Raw genomic sequence first — 23054 nt, forward strand, 5'->3', positions numbered from 1 at the left:
ATTGTCCACCATCTCAATCTCTCTCCCTCCCTTGTGTCCCGAATCCAACATCTCTATCTTCCTCCCCTCCACCATCATGCACACTATTTCTCCCTCTCTCTCCTATGCACCATCTCTCCCTCCCCTCCAACCCAACATTTCTCCCTCTCCCCTCCCCATGCAGTATCTCTCTCTCTCTCCCTTTCTACTTTGCTGCATCTCTCCCTTCCGCCCCTCCACCTCATATCCAACAATTCTCCCTCTCTCGTACCTACCCCTGTCCAGAATCTCTCCTTCGTTCCCTCACCCCACCCACCCCACAACTTTCCCTCTGACCCTCTCACTTCAATGCTTCCCGGGTAGCGGCAGCGATTCCCATACGCTGCCTGCCACTAATCCAGAAGCCTTTCCTCTGTTGCATCCCATCACCCAGAGAAAGAAACAGGAAATTGTGAGAGACAAGAGGCTTCTGGGTTAATGGCAGGAAACATACAAATTGCTGCCGTTACCTGGGACTCATTAAATAGAGAGATGCAGGATCGCAGAAGCCCAACCTGTTCCCTCCACACTGCGCTGTTAAGGGATGCCTGCTGCTGGGTGGACCTGAGCCTAAACTGAGTGGGCCCAGGCCCACCCATGACTACACCCCTGATGTATAGGTATACGAAAAAGGCTAACATACATATGTATTTTGGCATTTACGTGTATAAGTTGCCAAGTTACATCTCTTCTCAGTATTTAACTACTTCTAATACTGTGACCACTGCTTTCCCTTTTTTAAAATTATTACAAGTCAACGTTCAGCCAGCGACTGTAAGCATTTTTTCATGCGCTAACCGTCACCAGCTAAATTAGTCCGTGATACTCAATGCTGGGCCATGTCTGGGCATTGGCACTGATTATCCAGATATGACAGACCTCTGACCACTGGAATTTATACAGGTCATGGCTAAATAATAGCTAGGACCAGCAAAAGGGGGACAATTCTATTTGCCCTCATTCTTATCTCCCCTATGTCCCTCCCCCAACATGAAGCTGGCCCCCTACTAACCCCCATGTGAGAAAGCCCCCTCTTTGACTCCCCCTTCCCAAAATAAGGAAGCCCTCTCCTGAAGACCCCTCCCCCACACAAACGCACAAAAGGAAGCCCCCCTTGGGCCTACCTGAACATCCTTGGTGGTTCAAGTGTATCATCAGGGCAGGAACGAAACTCACTTGCTTCTGCCCCTGGCGGCTTTAGCAGAAAATGGCCGCCACAACCACTAGTGGTAGTCTTGTGGTACTACCGTTATGGGTCAGCCTTTCCAGAACATTGGAAAATAGGGGAAGGCTCATCTCCAGCAGCAGTATCACAAAACTACCTAAAGAGGCTGCAGTGGCCATTTTTCTACTGGAGTTACAAGGTGCAAGAGCAAGAGGGGTTCGTTCCTGCCTGGATGACACACTGGACCACCAGTGCTCAAGTAGGCCTGGGGAGTTTTCTCATGTTGTGTGTGGGGTGGGGGGAGAAATCAAGGGGGGCTTCTCCAGGAGGGGCTTCCTCATATTAGGGAGGATTGGGAGGGGGTCTTCCTCATGTGAATGGGGGGAGCTGAAGTGGGATCTGAACTTGATTGGGTAGATGGAGGGGGCTACTGAACATGTCAGACCATAATCCAGAAGTTATGCAGGTGCCAGCCAATATTCAGTACCGACACCTGCATAGCTAAGCACCCAAAGACTGGGCGGCCTGTTGTGCAGTCCTATCTGGTCACTTAGGAGTGCGGGCAGACTCTCTGCTCCTTCTCAACTCTGCCCTTCTACTGTCTGGATATGACATGGCTGGTCACTGCCAATATTCAGTGCCACTGCCATGTTAAGTACCACTGAATACCAGTGACCAGTCCAGAATGCAATCTAAGCAGGCAGGAGTTTCTCCTGCCTGCTTAAATTGCTTTGATTATTGACCCCTTTTTTTTCAATGAGTAAAATAAAATCCATATAAACCTAGTCAGAGTTTCACATATGACCCTGTTCAACACTCAGAAACTATATAAAAGGGATCACGAAATCCATGTTCAGAATCATGACCTGGGTGGGCACTCCAAGGATGTCACTGAACTGCGCAAACCGGGGGTCATGCGCTTTCTACAGTTTCATCATTTATGGTCCCGGCAACAGAGGGATTGGTGTTACTCAATATGTAAATTTTTTTCAAACATAGATAGGTTTAGGGGGGAAAATCAGAACAATATGCAACAATTTAAAAATATTTTAACAACTTGATATTCAATGTAACAAACATATTAAAACCATGAATGTACTCTAAGACTGAAAGCAGTATGATATTCATAAGTCTGTGTTTCCAAGTCCTGAGTCACTTATCCCTGAAGCAGATGGATTTAACAATGCATAGATTAGCTTTAGTGCTGGGATCAGGCATTTGAGCAGGACAGTCACATTCTTTTCAACTGATTCTTTTGTTGTTCAGGCATTAAAAAATGGATGGCAACACTAACTGAAAACTTTTGTTCATTTACAAACAGCAGGAGACCTCTATGGTTTGGTCCCAGAAAAACAAACATTTTTATATTGTATACCTTCTGTGATCTCAGTATGGCAGCATCTATCTCCTCTGCCTTCTCTGTTATGGTGTCATTCACTAGTCTGTACCGTTCATTGTCGTCCATCACCATTTTGTCCAGTCCTTCCCTTGCTCTCCAGGGAACTAATTCTAGCAAGGCACTGCTGACTTCATTGAGGGAGTCCAACAAGCCTCTGTTGCTCCTTGCCTCTTTTTTCAATTCCTGTGAAATGACAACAATTATATTTTATAAGCATTCAAACACTTTAGCAGCGCATACAAAGCTCTAACATGCCTGAATTCTATAGACACAGTGTGCAGAACAAATACACTTTTGCATGGAAACACAGAAAAAATAAATTACAAAACAAGGAAAGATATTGACTGCACTGCTTTATTTTCAATTTTTTCACACAAATATCAGGGTACCTTTTTTGCATAACAGGCAATAGGAGATTTGTGGAAAATTAAGAGGTCAAAATCGAACCAGTTAAATTTCAGCTTGATCAGAGTTTGATAGAATTTCTGGATATTCCTCTGGAAATTTAAGGAAAATTTGAGGCACAATTTACATGGATTTGCAGATTCACAGGAATCTACTGGAACCTGCCTGTAGTGCATCCACCAAATCAGGTCAATCTGGTCCAACATGTTATTTCTTTCTCTTTAGCACTGCTAAAATCCATTCCTTCCTTTCTGAATATGATACAAAAATTACTCAAAATGGCTCCTCACAAGTCTCTCACTGAACCATCTTTCTCCATTACTATCTATTCAAAATTCAGCTGCATGATGTACCATCCTTCAATATTGCAACATAACACTTCTGCTCAAGTGATTGCATTGACTCCCCGTTGCATTGCATTGACTCCCCGTGTACTTGAGCATACAATTCAAGTTTCTCTTATTAACTTACAACTGCATTCACTATGCAGTTCTTCATTACTTACTTTCTTTCAACCTTTCCCTTGTATCATGTCCATCAGCAACTCACAGCTGCACTCCTTCTACCCTGCTGATTCATTTGTGTAAAAAGGCTTCCTGATTTGGTATATCATGCTCCTTCTCTGGCCATATTCAAATACTATCTAAAAACTCACCTTTCTGAGGTTGCTTTTAAATTGTAAACAACTAACTAAATTGGCAATAATTAGAATTAATGCACATATCCGAATCTATAACAGAGTGCACCTAAACCTAATACACGTTACTATTTGGGGACGTGGAAAGGGGTGTTTCTTGGGGAATTCCCCAAATTTATGCGCACAGATACAGAATCAGGCTAAAGAGCGACTAAATTAGGCGCCAGCATTTAAGACTGCTAATAGCAGACCTAAATGCAGCCACCTACAGTTAGACATAGTTTAGCCCTAAACGTGATTCTATAAAGTTGACATACTTCTTAAAGAATTTGCTAAGCGTGATACATTTTCAGCGCCGATTTTAAGGTGCTACTTATAGAATTTACACCAATATTCAAGGTGCGGTCGCTCCACAGAGTGATACAAAGGAATTATAATATTCTCATTTTTGGTTTCCATTCCTTTCCTAATAATTCCTAACATTCTATCTGCTTTCTTAGTCGCTGCTGCATAAAACAAATAGGAGAACGTTTTTCTTTACTCAGCGTGTAGACTCTGGAACTCGTTGCTGGAGAATGTAGTGACAGCAGCTGGCCTTACAGAATTTAAAGGGGGGTTTGGACAGATTCCTGAGGGAAAAGTCCATTGAACATTTTTTTTTTTTTTGGGGGGGGGGGCGGTTGCCAGGTTCTTGAAGCCTGGATTGGCCGCTGTCGGAGACAAGATGATGGGCTTGATGGACCCTTGGTCTTTTCCCAGTATGGCGGTACTTATGTACTTATTGCCATACTGGGACAGACCGAAGGTCCAACAAGCCCAGCATCCTCTTTCCAACAGTGGCCAATCCAGGTCACAAGTACCTGGCAAGATCCCAAAACAGTACAATACATTTTATGCTGCTTATCCTAGAAATAAGCAGTGGATTTTCCTCAAGTCCATTTTAATAACAGCTTAATGACTTTTCTTTTAGCAAGCTATCCAAACCTTTTTTAAACCCCACTAAACTTAACTGCTTTTACGACATTCTCTGGCAACAAATTCCAGAGTTTAATTACAAGTTGAGTGAAGAAATATTTTCTCCAATTTGTTTTAAATTTACTACTTTGTAGCTTCATTGCGTGCCCCCATTATCCTAGTATTTTTGAAAAAAGTAAACAATCGATTCACGCCTACCTGTTCCATTCCACTCATTATTTTATAGACCTCTATCACAACTCCCCTCAGCAGTCTCTTCTCCAAGCTGAAGAGCCCTAACCGCTTTAGCCTTTCCTCATAGGGAAGTTGTTCCATCCCCTTTATCATTTTCATCGCCCTTTTCTGTGCGATTTCTAATTCCACCATATCTTTTGTGAGATGCGGTGACCAGAACTGCACACAATATTCGAGGTACGGTCGCAGCATGGAGCAATACAAAGGCACTATAAATTCCTCATTTTTGTTTTCCATTCCTTTCCCAATAATACCTAACATTCTAATTGCTTTCTTAGCCGTCGCCACACACTGAGCAGAGGGTTTCAACGTATCATCAACAATGACATCTAGATCCCTTTCCTGGTCAGTGATGCCTAATGTGGTACCTTGCATTATATAGATACTAGTTAAAAAAGGCCCGTTTCTGACACAAATGAAACGGGTGCTAGCAAGGTTTTCCTCGGAGTGTGTATGTTTGAGAGAGAAAGAGTGTGTCTGTGAGAGATGGAGTGTGTGTGTGAGTGACAGAGAGAATGAGTGAGAGAAAGACAGACAGACAGAGTGTGTGTGTGTGTTTGTGTCTGGGAGAGAGAGTATGTGAGAGACAGAGTGTATGTGTGTGTGAGAGTGAGTGTGAGAGAGAGAGAGAGAGAGCCTGTGTGTGTGTGAGAGAGAGAGAGTGTGTGAGTATATGTGAGAGACAGAGAGTGAGTGAGTGTGTGTGTGAGAGAGAGAGAGAGAGAGTCAGAGAGAGAGAGAGACTGTGTGTGTGTGAAAGAGTGTGTGAGTATATGTGAGAGACAGAGAGTGAGTGTGTGTGAGAGAGAGAGAGAGAGAGAGAGACTGTGTGTGTGTGAAAGAGTGTGTGAGAGACAGAGAGTGAGTGTCTGTGTGTGGAGTGTTCCGAGTTCCATGACCCCCTCCTTCCTTCCCTCCCTCTCCTCCCCTCCGAGGTCCAGGCCCCCCTCCCTCTCCTTCTCTCTTTCATCCCCTCCGAGTTGTTGGCCCCCTTTCCCTCCAAGTTCCATGCCCCCCTCCCTCTCTTCCCCAGCATGTTCCATGCCCCCCTTTCCTCGGAGTGTGTATGGGTGAGAGATGGAGTGTGTATGTGAGAAAGAATGAGGGGTTCCGAGTTATCATGACGTCTCATTGTTTTTTTCTGCTACCTCCTTGGCCACTACAACTCCGTGATTTGCCACTGTGATTGACTGTCTGTAAGGTAACTCGCCTTCAGCTACAACTGGAAAGGTCTGAGCTAAATCTGAAATCCAATGCAATTATTTTACCACTTGAGCAGAGAATTTGCATGTCTAATTGCATCCATTAGATAGCAGAGAGAGGATTTTTGTGCAATATTTCCAACCTGCCAAAGCAGATGACCACAGTCTGTCATAACACAGACTAACACTATAACTTGCATTACAGCAAGCTTTAAACACACTGTCTGACAAAATTCTTTATGGAATTTATCTGGCAATGCAAACTGGTTCCTTCACAGCTCAAAACTGTTTAGCATTTCATAGATCAGACCACATGAGCCCTGGCAAAGAAAGCAATCGATTGAGTGCATTGCGTAAATGGACACTCAGATGAGGAGTGGAGTTGTTTGTTTGATTCTGCTCCCTTACCCCGCCCTAGGTCGCTTGGATTTTTCGATCTCGTGCCTGTGAGTGGTTGACTCGCAGACGCCATGATGGGATGCGAGCATCTCGCGGGTGGAGGTTAAGGATGGAGGTGTGGTAAGTGGCGGTGGCGCATCGGGGAACTATGGGGCCGGTTGCAGCACGGGGGAGCATCTTTAGCGGTGGGAACTAATCAGAAGATGGAGATTTTTAGAAGATGCAGGTTGGCTGGAGCGGGAGTGAGAGGGGTGCTGTGAGTGGCTGTAGTAGGATCCGTAGGGAGTGACGTATTGTGCGAGGGGCGAGGCTGAGAGCGGCTGTACTGGAGCGGGAGTAACGTAGTGTGCGAGGGGGGGGGCTGAGGGCGGCTGTATGATCAGGAGATGGAGGTCTCCGTTGCAGGCAGTTGATGTTCAAATCAGAAGATGGAGGTTTTTAGAAGATGTGGGTTGGCTGGAGCAGAAGTGAGAGTTGTGCTGTGAGTGGCTGTAGTAGGATCCGTAGCGAGTGACATATCGTGCGAGGGGCGGGGCTGTGGGCGGCTGTATGAGTAGTGCTGAGTGAGGTTACGAACACTACAGGGCTTCAGGGCTATAGGGCTTCAGTGGAACCGAGTGAGCTTCAGAACGGTGGAGTTGTGAATTATGTGGGGGTGGGCGGGGCTGAGGGCGGGGCCATGAGTGGTGCTGAGACCCTACGAACACTACCAGGGGGCTTCAGTGGCACAGAGTGAGCTTCAGAACGTTGGAGGTGGGAATTATTTATGTAGATAGTTCCTCTTTCCCACATGCATCACTTTGCACTTGCTCTCATGAAACGTCATCTGCCATTTGGATGCTTAGAGGCATATTTTCAAAGCACTTTGGGAGGCTATGTTCCATAGGTTTCTATGGAACTTTGGGAGGCTAAGTGCTTTGAAAATGAGCCTCTAAGTCTCCCAATCTCGTAAGGTCCTCGTGTAATTTTTCATAATCATCTTGCGATTTAACAACTTTGAACAACTTTGTGTCATCTGCAAATTTAATTACCTCACTAGTTACTCCCATCTCTAGATCATTTATAAATATGTCAAAAAGCAGCAGTCCCAGCACAGACCCCTGGGGAACCCCACTATCTACCTTTCTCCACTGAGAATACTGACCATTTAACCCTATTCTATCTTTAGCAAGTTTTTAATCCACAATAGTATACTACCTCCTATCCCATGACTTTCCAATTTCTTCTGGAGTCTTTCATGAGGTACTTTGTCAAATGCCTTTTGAAAATCTAGATACACAATATCGACCGGTTCACCTTTATCCACGTTTGTTCACCTCTTCAAAGAAATGTAATAAATTGTTGAGGCAAGATTTCCATTCACTAAATCAATGTTGGCTTTGTGTCATTAATCCATGCTTTTGAATATGCTCTGTAATTTTGTTCTTTACAATAGTCTCTCCCATTTTTCCTGGCACTTAGCTTGTGAGGATCCGGTTACTTTCTTAGCATCTTCAACGCTGAACACTAGACGCGACCACAACCGACGGTGGCCACCTGCTTCAGGGTCGTGTGGTCTACGTTGGTCTCAGTGAGAAAAACCAAGCAGCTATGCGTCTAGTGTTCAGCGTTGAAGATGCTAAGAAAGTAACTGGATCCTCACAAGCTAAGTGGCTTTTAAGTCCAACTTGAATCTGGAATTGTATATTGAACTGACAAAAAAAAGAAAAATTTTTTAAAAAGAGTTGATTAGATGTTGTACAGCTTAGTAGCCTAGAGGTGTATGCCAATGATGAAGCAGCCCAGCCCCTGTGAGCTTTGAAGTTATATAGCCGGGGGCTTCTTGAGGCATCACCTCTTTAATTTAAAATCTTAGAGTGCTGTTGGGACAGGTGTCAATTGAGCACTAAATTTCTCCTTCAGTTGTGAGAGTGTTGATGATAACAGAAGAGTTAGAAGGAGACTTCTTCTATTTTGTAGTTGAACCCCACTATCTACCCTTCTCCACTGAGAATACTGACCATTTAAGCCTCCTCTCAGCTTTCTATCTTTTAACCAGTTCATAATCCACAATAGGGCACTACTTCCTATCCTATGACTTTCTAAACGTTGTTCATGAGGTACTTTGTCAAATGTTTTTTTGAAAATCCAGTTACATAATATTGACCAGTTCAACTTTATCCACATGTTTATTCATCCTTTCAAAGAAAATGTGGTAAATTCGTGAGTCAAGATTTCCCTTGAGTAAATCCATGTTGGCTATGTCTCATTAATCCATGCCTATATATATGCTCAGTAATGTTTTTCTTTATAATAGTCTCTACCATTTTTTCTGGCACCAACATCAGGCTCAGTGGTCTATAATTTCCCAGATCACCTCTGAAACCCTTTTAAAAAATTGACATTACATTACATTACAATAACGGATGGGACTTTATATACCGCCTTTCTGTGCTCACAAAGTGGTTTACATATATTATATACAGGTATTTATTTTGTACCTGGGGCAATGGAGGGTTAAGTGATTTGCCCAGCATCACAAACAGCTGCAGTGGGAATCGACCCCAATTCCCCAGGCTCTCAGACCGCTGCACTAACTGCTTCTCCAGTCCAATAGCTCTGCAAGTTCATTTTTCAGTTGTCAGTACTCTGGTATGTATACCATCTGGTCCAGGTGATTTGCTACTCTTTAATTTATCAGACTGCCCCATTGCATCTTCCAGGTTTACAGAGATTTGTTTCAATTTCTCTGACTCATCAGCATTCAATACCCTATCTGGCACTGGTATCTTCCCCACATTTTCCTCGGTAAGAATGAAGCCAAGATTTCATGTAGTCTCTCTGCTATGGCCTTGTCTTCCCTGACTACCCCTTTTACCCCTTGGTCATCTAGAGATCCAAACGATTCCTCTACCAGCTTTTTGCTTCTATTATACCTAAAAAAGTTTTTATTATATGCTTTTTCCTCCAACACAATCTTCTTTTCAAAGTCTCTCTTTGCCTTCCTTATCAGCACCTTCCATTTGACTTGTCATTCCTTATTTTACTTATTTATTAGGATTTATTTACTGCCTTTTTGAAGGAATTCACTCAAGGCTGTGTACAGTAAGAATAAATCAAACATAAGCAATAGACAATTACAACAGTAAAAATATTCAAATAATAATACATGGAGGCATATTTTCAAAGCACTTTGGGAGGCTAAGTTCCTTAGGTTTCTATGGAACTTTGGGAGGCTAAGTGCTTTGAAAATGAGCCTCAAAGTATGGCATAGTATACTACTTACGTCAACACAATACATAATAGAACATTTTAATTGACAGTGTAGGGTATAAGAAAATATGGAACATATAGATAGGTAAGAGAGTAAAAGGAGTTAGAAAGTAAGGTAACTAATTTAAAGAAAGTTGCAAATGAGGTCAGAGAGATGGTTAACATATAGACAGGTAATAGAGTAAGAGTAGTTAGAAAATAAGGTTTCCTATTATTTTCAGTTGGATCCTTATTTTCAAAAGGATATTCTTTTAGCTCTAATAGCTTTCTTCACCTCACTTTTTAGCCATGCCTGCCTTCCACCTTTTTTAATATGTGGAATATAGTGGGTCTAGGCTTCCAGGATGGTATTTTTGAATAACATGCACACCTGATGTAAATTTTTGACCTTTGCAGCTGCTCATCTAAGTTTTAAAAATTTTTTTTTATCATTCTTATTTTATCATAGTCTCCTTCTAGAATGTTAAATGCTAACGTATTGGATTACCTTTGTGTACCTACTCCATATATATCAAATCTGATCACATTATGATCATTGTTATCAACTGGCTACATCACCACTATCTCCTGCACCAGATCATGCGCTCCCCTAAGGACTAGGTCTAGAATTGTTCCTCCTCTTGTTGGTTCCTGAACCAGTTGCTCTATCAAGCAGTCCTTGATTTCATCTAGGAACTCTACCTCCCTAGCATGCCCTGATGTTACATTTATTCAGTCAATACTGGAGTAACTGAAATAATCCATTATTATTGTTAACAAGTTTGTTAGCCTCCCTAATTTCTGATAACATTTCAGCATCTGTCTGTTCATCCTGGGTAGGTGGACTGTCTATTCATAGGGATTCCAAGGTGTTTTGTGTTCTGCAGAATTTTTAGTATATTCTATTCAAGGCCCCTTTTAATGTATAATTTATTTATTTAACAAAATGTATTGCCCAACATCCAACCAGGTTACATATTCTGTGAAAATCCTGAAAACAACCCAAACCCTTAATCCCACTTTGCAAAACAAAAAAGTCTTCAGCTGCTTTCTAAACAATACATAAGAGGAAATCTGCTGAAAAGACAAAGGAAGAGTATTCCACAAGCAGGGACTAACCACTGCAAAAACCTAAGAACCACTCGCCTTGGCAGAGGCTGACTGCTGAGCTTAGTAGTAGTTTTGGCCACCAAATGAGGTGGTCTTCAGCTGGTGAGGCTTGGGGATCCCCGCTAGCCTCCGCAAGGGTGCGCCGCTGCTAGGTGGGCCTGATCCCAAAGTGGGTGAGGCCCTGCTCACCCTTGGCTGTACCACTGCACTTAAACGTAATATTGGCATTTGTACGTATATGTGCACATATGTCTATATTCTGGTCATTTATATGGGTTCTGGGCACCTTAATGTTGGCACCCTCTTTACAGAAGTATCACCTATATGCCTATGCTTGCCTGCTGCTTGAGGAAGTGTTCCCGAGGGTGGTGTTGGGGAGGGCTTTATATTTATATATGCATGAATGTATGCACATAGCTTAACAACTTGTACACCTTATATAACAACTGAAAATGTAAGCTCCTAGTTTCCTGGGGTAATTTCAAAGCAAAACTATACATGCACTTTCACTTTGTACAGTGGGGGAAATAAGTATTTGATCCCTTGCTGATTTTGTAAGTTTGCCCACTGACAAAGACATGAGCAGCCCATAATTGAAGGGTAGGTTATTGGTAACAGTGAGAGATAGCACATCACAAATTAAATCCGGAAAATCACATTGTGGAAAGTATATGAATTTATTTGCATTCTGCAGAGGGAAATAAGTATTTGATCCCCCACCAACCAGTAAGAGATCTGGCCCCTACAGACCAGGTAGATGCTCCAAATCAACTCGTTACCTGCATGACAGACAGCTGTCGGCAATGGTCACCTGTATGAAAGATACCTGTCCACAGACTCAGTGAATCAGTCAGACTCTAACCTCTACAAAATGGCCAAGAGCAAGGAGCTGTCTAAGGATGTCAGGGACAAGATCATACACCTGCACAAGGCTGGAATGGGCTACAAAACCATCAGTAAGACGCTGGGCGAGAAGGAGACAACTGTTGGTGCCATAGTAAGAAAATGGAAGAAGTACAAAATGACTGTCAATCGACAAAGATCTGGGGCTCCACGCAAAATCTCACCTCGTGGGGTATCCTTGATCATGAGGAAGGTTAGAAATCAGCCTACAACTACAAGGGGGGAACTTGTCAATGATCTCAAGGCAGCTGGGACCACTGTCACCACGAAAACCATTGGTAACACATTACGACATAACGGATTGCAATCCTGCAGTGCCCGCAAGGTCCCCCTGCTCCGGAAGGCACATGTGACGGCCCGTCTGAAGTTTGCCAGTGAACACCTGGATGATGCCGAGAGTGATTGGGAGAAGGTGCTGTGGTCAGATGAGACAAAAATTGAGCTCTTTGGCATGAACTCAACTCGCCGTGTTTGGAGGAAGAGAAATGCTGCCTATGACCCAAAGAACACCGTCCCCACTGTCAAGCATGGAGGTGGAAATGTTATGTTTTGGGGGTGTTTCTCTGCTAAGGGCACAGGACTACTTCACCGCATCAATGGGAGAATGGATGGGGCCATGTACCGTACAATTCTGAGTGACAACCTCCTTCCCTCTGCCAGGGCCTTAAAAATGGGTCGTGGCTGGGTCTTCCAGCACGACAATGACCCAAAACATACAGCCAAGGCAACAAAGGAGTGGCTCAGGAAGAAGCACATTAGGGTCATGGAGTGGCCTAGCCAGTCACCAGACCTTAATCCCATTGAAAACTTATGGAGGGAGCTGAAGCTGCGAGTTGCCAAGCGACAGCCCAGAACTCTTAATGATTTAGAGATGATCTGCAAAGAGGAGTGGACCAAAATTCCTCCTGACATGTGTGCAAACCTCATCATCAACTACAGAAGACGTCTGACCGCTGTGCTTGCCAACAAGGGTTTTGCCACCAAGTATTAGGTCTTGTTTGCCAGAGGGATTAAATACTTATTTCCCTCTGCAGAATGCAAATAAATTCATATACTTTCCACAATGCGATTTTCCGGATTTAATTTGTGATGTGCTATCTCTCACTGTTACCAATAACCTACCCTTCAATTATGGGCTGCTCATGTCTTTGTCAGTGGGCAAACTTACAAAATCAGCAAGGGATCAAATACTTATTTCCCCCACTGTATATCCAGCAAAATCTACACCACATTTTACCTACGCACACAGCTATAAAATTAAGTTTAAATCCCATGGGCCCTGGCATACACTACTGAAAAATGGCTTGCGGTAGTGTAGGAGCGGGTTTTGGGTGTACACCAATCCATTTTTTAGCGCACGTGTAAAAAAGGCCTCTTTTTTTTGTGCCAAAAATTGATGTGCGGCAAAATCAAAATTGCCACGCACCCATTTTGGTCTGAGACCTTACCACTAGCCATAGACCTAGCGGTAAAGAATTTAGGCGGTAATGACCTACACGCGTCAAATGTCACTTGGCGCACATCTGAAAATAAAAAATATTTTTCAGACGCGCGTATCGGACACACGCCAAAAATGAAATTACCACATGAGTCACGAGGTAGTCAGGCGGTAACTCCATTTTGGTGCGCGTTGGGCTCACATAGACGCTTACACAGCTTAGTAAAAGGGGCCCTATGTTTCTTGCTTTCTAAGGTTTTCTCTCACAAAATGTAAGTTAACCAAAGTGTCACATTTCTTGTCAAACTACGCTACAGCTACAGTTAAAGAAAGATATGTTCATAATAATAAAAATTAACTTACTTTTTGCCTTTCTTGTGCTCGGCTTAATTCATCTCCTTTTGGGATCTGAGCTTCATGTGAAAGTAATTCCATCTCCACTTTATCAAGCCACCTGCAGAGCTCTGTATGAGTTGACTGCAGACGGTTTGCCAGCTGCAGGGCCTGATCCAGAACTCTGGACACATCAGAACTCAGTTTAGTGATTTCAGAGTATCTTGCCTTGATGCCATCCAGCTTCTCTTGAATTATTACAACTTCATCACCTAGAATATAAAAGCATATCAATTACTTTTCTTTATGTAATATAATCTAACAATAAAATTTGAATTCCACATCAATGATCCAAATATGAGAGTAAGTTATATAAAGTAGGCTTTTTGGGATTCACTAACATTACATATATTTTTATATTTGAATTTTTTTAGGGAGTATTTATCCCTCCCAATATAGTGGTCCACCCACTAATACCTAGGAAGAAATAAATCACCCAAGGTTGCAGCAGTTTGCTCTTTATTAGATACCTTATCAAGTATTTGTATTATTAGCAGATCAGTGATATCTCACTGGGAGTACAGAACATTGCTACACAAGAATTACTTCTATATCTGAGACTCCAAAGAATATACAAGCAATGCAATGCTTTTATTTATTATTCTCCAAATATATGTACAATCAAATGATTATGGGAATACAGTTCCACAGCTACACATAGGTGTTCTCTGGGTCTGAGTCTCTAATGTTTTATTTTAGGGTCTTTTTTCACCCTCACCCCAAATGACCAGCTAAAGCCAATTTACAGGTATAAAAGAGTCAAGGATACTTATGAGAAAGCAATAGGATTACTTGCCAATTGATTGGTTTCTCATGGGAGTGCAGCCCTGCTTGCACAAAGGTGCTGGCTTGAGACTGTCTCACTCCCAAAAAATAGGAAGTACACTCCTTTTTATATGCCCATTTAGGATATAGACAAAATGACAATAACACACCTTATTGGATATAATATATTGTAGTCACCACCTTAGTGACCATATATGGTACCATTTACCGTATGTGCTTGGCTTTTTTTTAGCATTGCTCGGAATCTTCTTGCGAGACCACTCAGTTCTACAACTCTGACCATATCTTCTTGGGTTTAACTGACTCTGGCCTGTTGGTAAACCGCATCATCCTGTTTATGAGGTTTTTGCACCCTAGCCCTTCCTTATTTTGCTACATGGTATGTCCCAACAGCTCAGGAGTCTTACTGAAACTTCAGAGTTCAGATTACAGTTAAAGGCCTGTAAGCTTTTCTGTCACTTTTAGATCCTGACACAAAGTCTCAGGCCTTGAACCAAGACTCTCAGTTATTTATTTTATTTGTTACATTTGTATCCCAATATTCATATTCCACAACATACCTAAAACATTTCAGTGCCAATTCCCTATCACAACGTCACCTTGTATTTCTATTCTCCAGCACTATGTAAGCCACATTGGACCTACAAAGAGGTGGGAAAATGTGGGGTACAAATGTAACAAATAAATAAATTAATTAATTAATTAAGAGAGCCAGAATAATTCCTGGGAAAATAAACTGAATTCTAAAAGAAACTGTATAGTCTGTATCTCCCTTTCACCCTCAAATTTCTTTCTGAAATTCCATTTCTATTTTTACTTCAATAACTATAACACTGGGGTCAAGCTGTCTAACTAAAAACAAATACCCAAACATCCCATCACAAAAGTTTATCCACATATTGGAAGGACACTTTTCTAATAGGCCATTTGAGCATTTAAATCACTGCCTTACTTGCAGAAATGCTTTTGTAACTATTCTCAAAGGAACTTTTCTGAGTAAAATAGCCTGCCTAAAAACTGTCCCCCTTAAGTGCAATTTGAAGTACAAGCAGGTTCTACACAGCAGTTTCAGAAATGGGAAAGGAGGTGTTACTGAGGTTGTGATTACACTGGAAGAGGCAAACAGAACATAGATACTCACCGTCCTACATTCAAATTCCCTTTAGTATGGTTATTTTGTTGTTGCTATAAAATAGGGGTTGATATTCAGCAAGACTTAGTCCCATTAACTGGGTCCACAATTGGATTTTCAGCAGCATTATTGGATAAGGTGGAGCAGGAGGTAACCTGGTTAGAGGCAATATTTGGTTCATCAACTAACTAATTAGAACAGTACAAAGGCTGTCCTAACCTCATCTGGGTATCTGTCTGAGTTTTGGCCTAAGTATCACTGTTACCTGATAAATATCCAAATATTCAGTACCAGTACCCAGGTATGGCCTGGCGCTGAATATCCAAGTATAAAAAGCCTAAAGTGTCCGGTGTTTAAAAAAAACAATGACCAATGTGGGCTGAATACCGACCCAACAGATTTTATGTACAGCATTCATTAGATGTGCTGTGCACAAGGGGGGGAGGGAAGATTGGAGGGGGAAGAGAAAAGGGGGGGAGGGGAGAAAATAATTAAAATAAGTTGATGACGAACTTTGTCGGTTAATTCTACTGTGACTGTTTGTTGGCGTTATGTTTAAGCTAAATGTTGTTTGTATTCTTGATGCATTGTCATCAATAAAAAATGTTGAAACATAGATGTGCTGTGCACAGAATACAGAAAATTAGAAATGTGCACAGGCCAACTTTTTTTGTTCTTTTGGGTGTTTTTTCTAGTTCATATGGAAATTTTTTAATATGCATTATAGCTTTCTAATGTGCACTAACTGTCAAAATGCACGTTAATGTCAGTCAGTGCAAGCTAAATTAATTTAGCACACACTAAAATGTTTAAGGTGCACTAACGAATCAAATGCACACTAACACATGCCCACCCCAAAGAAACATACCTGTTTGCTTTTCAGCTATTGTACACTAAATTTCAAAACTGTCTTCAGAGCGACCCCTACATTACATTATTTTTCCCCCTTTCATATCTTCTTAGAACTTACAAATATATTTTTGTTGTTGTTGTTTTTCTCTTTGAACATCTGCATACCTGCTCATGTGAGAATGTCCAGGTCAGGACATTCACATTTCCCAAAAGGCTGCATTGGCAGCTCTAGTGGAAACACTGATTTTACAACGATACATACAGAAAAAGAGCGATTCATTATTCAGCAGCTTCCACTTTAAGCACCAGTACATACATATAGTGGGGCAAATTCTATATATGGAGTCAAAAAATTGGCGCAGAAAAAAGTGCACGGTTTTTAGAATAGTGCTTACACCCAGGGGTCACACATAAATTTAGGTGCCACCATATGCACCAACAAAAACATGGCACAAATATTCACGCCTAAAGTTTTGCACAGAGCCCCATATTCTATAATTAGGCCCATAACTCAAAACCACACCCCCAAAATTCCCATGACCCTCCCATTTCTGTGCCCCCTTTTATGGGCTGCACCTAAATTTACATGTGTATGCGTCAATGAACTCTAATCAGTGCCCATAATTGCTCATCAAAATGCCAATTGACACTAATTAGCTTGTTACTCAATTAAACTGCACGTGCAATTTGGGTACAGGCCCAAATTTGCACATGCAATTTTTAATGCTTTTTATAGCGTTAAGGAGATGGAAGGTAATTTTCTATTGAGTGTTTTTGAGTGTACGTTGTAACTCGCTCAGATATGTTGGATAGGCAGGATATAAATTTGATAAATAAATAAAAGGGGTGCCCAGTTTAAGAAGCAACGTAGGCACCTACTTAGGTGCTATTTTATAGAGATAAGTAGGCACCTACAGTACATGCCTTTATAAACTACTAACCCCCAAGTGGCAGAAATTGCACCTACATTGCAGACGCAGACATTTATAACTACCTTTGAGCTCCACCCAAACTCCACCCCTGTACACGCCTAATGGCAACTATGTGCCATCGTGCCAAAACGCATACTTTTATGCCAGTCGGAATTTTATAAGAAGCCATTTACATGTGAAAAAACCTTGATAAAATTACTCCCATAGAGTAAATTTATACAGGCATTTTCTTACATATATGTGGAACATCTCTAGAAAAAAAGTGAGTAAAGTCATCAGAAGCAAAAAACGAGTTTTTAATGAATTTTGTTAGAGCAAACAATTTTTAATACAATAGTCCAAACCACATCCTTTTATGTGAGAAAATGTTACATTAGTTCAAACATGTAATGGACCCATGGCATGAAAAAAATCAGCCACTCTCAACATTTTGGATCTGTCGCTCTAGTCACTTTTTCCCAGAGACGGACACATATGACCGTATACAAATGTAAAATGCCTCTTAGAAAATTATCCCACATGGAAAACGTATGCATGATAACAAGAATGTACATACTAATAAGTGACTCAGATGTAAGCATGTACAGGTGTGGGATTTGGGTGGAGCGCAGGCACAGTCGCAATTTACAAGCCCACTCACATTCTTTGTTCTTTGGATGCGCTTGTTATAATGCTTTACCCGACGATCAGGACTAAGCAGTTTAAATACTAAAATACAATGAATACACAAGCTAGAAAAAACAAAAGTAACTACAATATCAGATAGGATAGTAAGGAATTAAGAGACAGGGATACCAAATCAAGGAAAAACCAATGGGTACACAGGAAAAAGGGGGGACAGAGCAATGAGGGGAGGAATGGGTGGATGTTGCTTTGCTCCACCGGCATCACAGACTGAAAACATGCCTGAACAGCCAGGTTTTGATTGCAGTTTTAAATTTAGGGAACAACAATTCTCCACGAATTTCATGAGGGAGGTTGTTCCAGGTAGCAGGGGCCAGAAAGAAAACTTCACTGTTGGGTGCACTCAAATTTGGCTAATTTGGAACCTAGCAGCACCATCCGGTGATCGATAATTGAGGGGTCCTTTTACAATGGCGCATTAGCGTTTAGCAAGCGCTAAACACTAGAGATACCTATATATATCCCTATGGGTGTCTCTAGTGATTAGCGTATGTTTATTTTTAGCACATGTTAAAAATGCTAGCGCACCTTTGTAAAAGGACCCCTGAAAGAATCAACCATGGGGGGAGGGGGGAGTAAGATATTGTTAAAGATGATAAGTAAAGTGGGGAGCCTAGATGAAAGGCTTTGATGGCCAGAAGAACCAAATTATATTATACCCAGAGCGGCAAAGGAAGTCAGTGATGACTTTTGAGAAGAGGCGAGATAGAAACGTACTTCTTGGCCTGACAGATGAGCTGAATAGCAGTGTTCTGAAGGGTATGCTGGTTTTTTTTTTTTAATGAAGACAGAGTTAAACCAGCAAAAATGGACATTAATCGAACTTAGAGATCAAGAGTGAAAGAACTAAAGCGTGGAATGAATCATGGGATAAGTATTTCCTTACACTGTGCAATTGTCTCAACACAAAAAAGCTGGATCGTAAAAAAGAAGAAATGTGTAACTCCCAAATAGCAAAAAGACTGGACCAGGGTAATAGTAGCGCCAAGAAGTTAGAGATAGTTTGTTGGGCCCAGAGGATAACCGGTTATCTAGTAGGCAACTGTTTTATTGGGTTAAGGACCATCTGGCAACCTCATCCAGGCAAGATTGGAGTGATGTTTTGGGTAACAGTGTCAGTGTAGTACAAGAGCAGAATATCATGAGTAAATGTAGGTAGAAATGGAGAAACTCTGAATAAGGGTGGCAAGAGGGCTGAGAAATAAAACAGTCCTTGAATGATACCACATTGAAAAGAATAAGAAGCTGACACTGAGGATTGGGAAAAGACGTTGAAAGAGCGACTGGAAAAAGGAAACCAAGTGAAGGACCATATCAGTAATACCCAAGGAAGCTGAATGAGAGAAAAAAACAATGGTCAATGAGGTGAAAAGCAGAAAAGAGACTGAGAGAGAGATAATGTGTGGAGAGGTTATTGTCAAGATTAGAGTGAATTTTGCTGAGAACACTGGCAAAAACAGACTCAGTACTATAATGGCTCCAGTATCCCGACTGACAAGGGTGCAGAGCTAGCACTTTATCTGTAAAGTCCAAAAGTTGACAAAAAACTGCTTTCTCGAGAATCTTTGATAGGTAACTAAGGTTAGACATAGGACGGTAGTTGCAGGGATCAGCAGGATCTAGGGTAGGCTTTTTCAAAATCGGACGTACAATATCCATTTTCCAAGGGCTAGGAAAGTGGCCAATGGAAAAAATAAGGTTAAGTATGGGCAGTACAGTGGGAAGAACAGTTCAGGCACGCCACGAAGAAGGAAAAGGATCCAACTCGCAGACTGACAAATTCATGTAATTGACTAATTGAGAGAGGGAGGACAAGGTAAGGGGCTGAAATGGATGAGCCAGTAATCTTAGAAAAGGAGGAAGAAAAGGAGTATGAAGAGAGAGGTAATTGGGGTTGCAAAGTGTATCTTAAAGAGGTGATTTTAGAACAAAAATACTGCGCTAAGGCATCAGCGGATGATCAAAGGAGTGACTGAGAGGTAAGAGAGGAAACCGTAAGAGATTTGTAAATAGTAAAAAGTTCCTTAGATGGACAGGAAGCTGTTGAATTACGGTGGCTGTAGTAGGTTGCCCTGGCTTAACACAATTTCAAGCATAGTTTAAGACTATCAGAAGACTTGTTTTTTTAATCAGAGCCTCTCCGCTCTAAAGACTTGGCAATTTAAAAGCCGCAATTTGCTCCTATACCACGATTTGTGAGAACGTAGAGAAATAAGGCAAAAAAGAAGAGGAGCAACAGAATCAAATGCCTTGGAGAAAGTGGTGTGCAAACAAGCAGTTTGAGAGTCAAGAGATTTAGTGGACAAACCATGAGGGAGCTGAAAGAGAGGGTGATAGGGTGGATAGATCAATGTGTCACAGTTTTGAGAACATTAGGGACTGAAGACTGTAAGCTAATGGAGAAGACTACAGCAAAATGATCAGTCCACGAAAACACTACTGAAGAGGGATTAGAGACCCTAACCACAGAATCCACAAGGAAGAGGATCAGATCCAGAGTATGGCCAGCCAAGTGGGCTGCGAAGGATAACCATTGGTGAAGATTCAGCTCTTTACAAAACGATAGGAACTGGGAGGAATGCAGAGAAGAAAGGCAATCAGCATGTACATTGAAGTCGCCCGAAATTACCAGGTTGTCAAAAGAGCAGGCTCCTTATCTTTCCTCTTTGAGCCTCTGCTAATTTGTTTCTGCTCTGGGGTTTTCTCTTTGCTGGCTAAGTCACACCCTCCCTGCTGAGCACTCTAGAGCTAGGCTTTTTAAGATCACCCTGCGAGGGGGTGTGTTTAAGGGAGACTACAGTCTCCTATACATGGCATCATTATTCAAGGCTTCATTTTAGCTGCATTTCTTCAGCTTTGCTGGGGCAATTTTATAAGGCCACATAGGTGTCTATCCTGCTTATTTTCGAAGGAGAAGGGAGCCCATCTTCCGACACAAATCGGGAGATGGGCATCCTTCTCCTAAGGTCACCCAAATCGGCATAATCGAAAGCTGATTTTGGGCGTCCTCAACTGCTTTCCGTCGCAGGGATGACCAAAGTTCAAGGGGGCGTGTTGGCAGTGTACGGAAGGCAGGGCGGGGGCGTGGTTAACAGATGGGCGTCCTCAGCCAATAATGGAAAAAAGAAGGGCGTCCCTCACGACCATTCGGACGACTTTACTTGGTCCATTTTTTTTCACGGCCAAGCATCAAAAAGATGCCCGAACTGACCAGATGACCACCAGTGGGAAACGGGGATGACCTCCCCTGACTTCCCCAATGGTCACTAACCACCTCCCACCCCGAAAAAAACAACTTCAAAAACTTTTGTCTTTTTTTTTTTTTAGAGTATGTCCTTCTCTATGCCTCCATCCCTGCGACAGCAGTTGAGGACGTCCTTCCCTGCGACGGCAGTGGGCAGTTGAGGACATCCAAAATGTGGATGTTTCTGTGAGAAGGACATCCATGCCTTTGCTATGCCTCCGACACCCTCTTGATTTATTTGGATTTTGGATCACAAGTAGCAGCAGTGGGATTTGAACTGACCCCCTCTGAATTGCAAGACCAGTGCTCTAACAACTAGGCCACCCCACTCCACTGAAATGTGGCCATCTCTGTGGGGGGGGGGGGGAGGTATGTGTGTGTCAGCGGAGGCATAACGAAGGCATGGACATCCTTCTTTCAAACATTTTGGACATCCTCAACTGCCCCCCAAAGGGATGGCCAAATTTCAAGGGAGTGGAGTAGACTGGAGGATTGGCAGAGTGGCTGCTTCCTGGAGGAGCTCTAAACTATTTTGTCTAGCTTAAAAGAAGACCCTCACAGTAAGTATCTAGCTCAACACAGACAGTTTCATCCTGACCAATGGGGGACATTTATTAGTTCAGTGAAAACACTTACCCGCTGTTTGCTTGAGGAGCTCTAAGCCATTCTGTATAGCCTGAAAGGAGCTCCTCATAGCAAGTACTTAGCTCAACACTGACAGTTTCACCCATACCAATGGAGGTCCTTTGTTAGTTTGGTGAAAGTACTTACCCGTTGTTTGTTTCAGGAGCTCTAATCCATTCTGTATAGCCTGATCCACATTTTGTTTTCGGAGCATAATATCTTCTTGAAGCAACTAAGAAGAAATTTCAATTAAACAAGAAGAGTTTAAATCCAAAATTCCCTCCAAATTATACCTCAGTGTATAAATTATAGACACTCTTTTTCTAAAAAACAAAATTAAAAAGAAATATGAAAATACAAATAAACATAAACGTGAATGAACTATATTAATAAAATAATGAATCAAACATAAAAGAAATAAAGCTACCAGTAGCTCAGTGTGCTGTTTGTTAAGTATGTCGGTGTTATAGTCTTGAATGGATAGTGTGCGTAGTTTGTCATGTGCTTCATTCAGCCAGTTCAGCAGTTCAACTTCATCATCTCCAAAAATCTGAGCATTGCAATGTGCCTGCTGCAGCAGTTCACACCTCCGACTACTTTTTCCCTGGACTTCGATGAATCGGGCTTGAACAGAGTCTAAGATTTCCTGCACCATGTCTTTATCTTCCCGGGAACTCATCGTCTTTAGAGACTGACCCACAATAACAGCTTGATGTAAATGTTTATTATGAGCCATGATGTCATCTTCTATGGCCTTCATTAGGGCATGAAAATAAGAAAGAAACAGGAAACAAATAAAAGGGCAAATAAAAAGAAACATAACTCAGGAACATAAAGTAACATTTGATAATTCACCCTCAAAATTATAAACAAAAAAAAAGAAAAATGGAAAATAAATGTAAAATCAAATCTGAAAAAAAAGATGACCCAAAAATGAATGATTCCCTGACAGAAATATAACATAACCTTACTTTGTGTTGAGAAAGCTGTAGCTGCAGTTTAGCAGCCTGTGTCCCAGTGGGTTCAGAGTTTGCAAGCCTTTTTTCAGTGGTGGTAAGCCATTCATTCAGTGGTTCTATGGTCTCATGGAATTGCTCGGCTACTACAGAGATACCTTCTAATTGACGATTCCTGTAAACATACCGAGGGAAAGGTCATTCTATAATGAGGAATGCAGAAACTATTTACCCTCTTAGCAAGAGTTTATAAACATCCACAAACTTGGAAACCACAGTGCAGAAAACTGTCAAGTTGATCAAGGAGCATGTCTGGCAGAGAGAAAATCTTTGTG

General features: G+C 41.9%; 1 protein-coding gene across 2 annotated transcripts in view; it reads right to left on the bottom strand.

The window, feature by feature from the left end:
• DST (dystonin) overlaps positions 1-23054 on the bottom strand; it is a 509263-nt gene that overhangs the window by 161133 nt on the left and 325076 nt on the right. For both annotated transcript variants that reach the window (XM_030198986.1, XM_030198985.1), the window contains 5 exons: positions 22735-22894; positions 22191-22517; positions 21911-21995; positions 13480-13721; positions 2559-2765 (listed from right to left, as the gene is read on the bottom strand). In XM_030198986.1, the coding sequence (XP_030054846.1) occupies positions 2559-2765; positions 13480-13721; positions 21911-21995; positions 22191-22517; positions 22735-22894 (1021 nt within the window). The remainder of the gene's footprint in view (positions 1-2558; positions 2766-13479; positions 13722-21910; positions 21996-22190; positions 22518-22734; positions 22895-23054) is intronic.

Source organism: Microcaecilia unicolor, chromosome 3, assembly GCF_901765095.1.
Source record: "Microcaecilia unicolor chromosome 3, aMicUni1.1, whole genome shotgun sequence".
NCBI classification, from domain to species: Eukaryota; Metazoa; Chordata; class Amphibia; order Gymnophiona; family Siphonopidae; genus Microcaecilia; species Microcaecilia unicolor.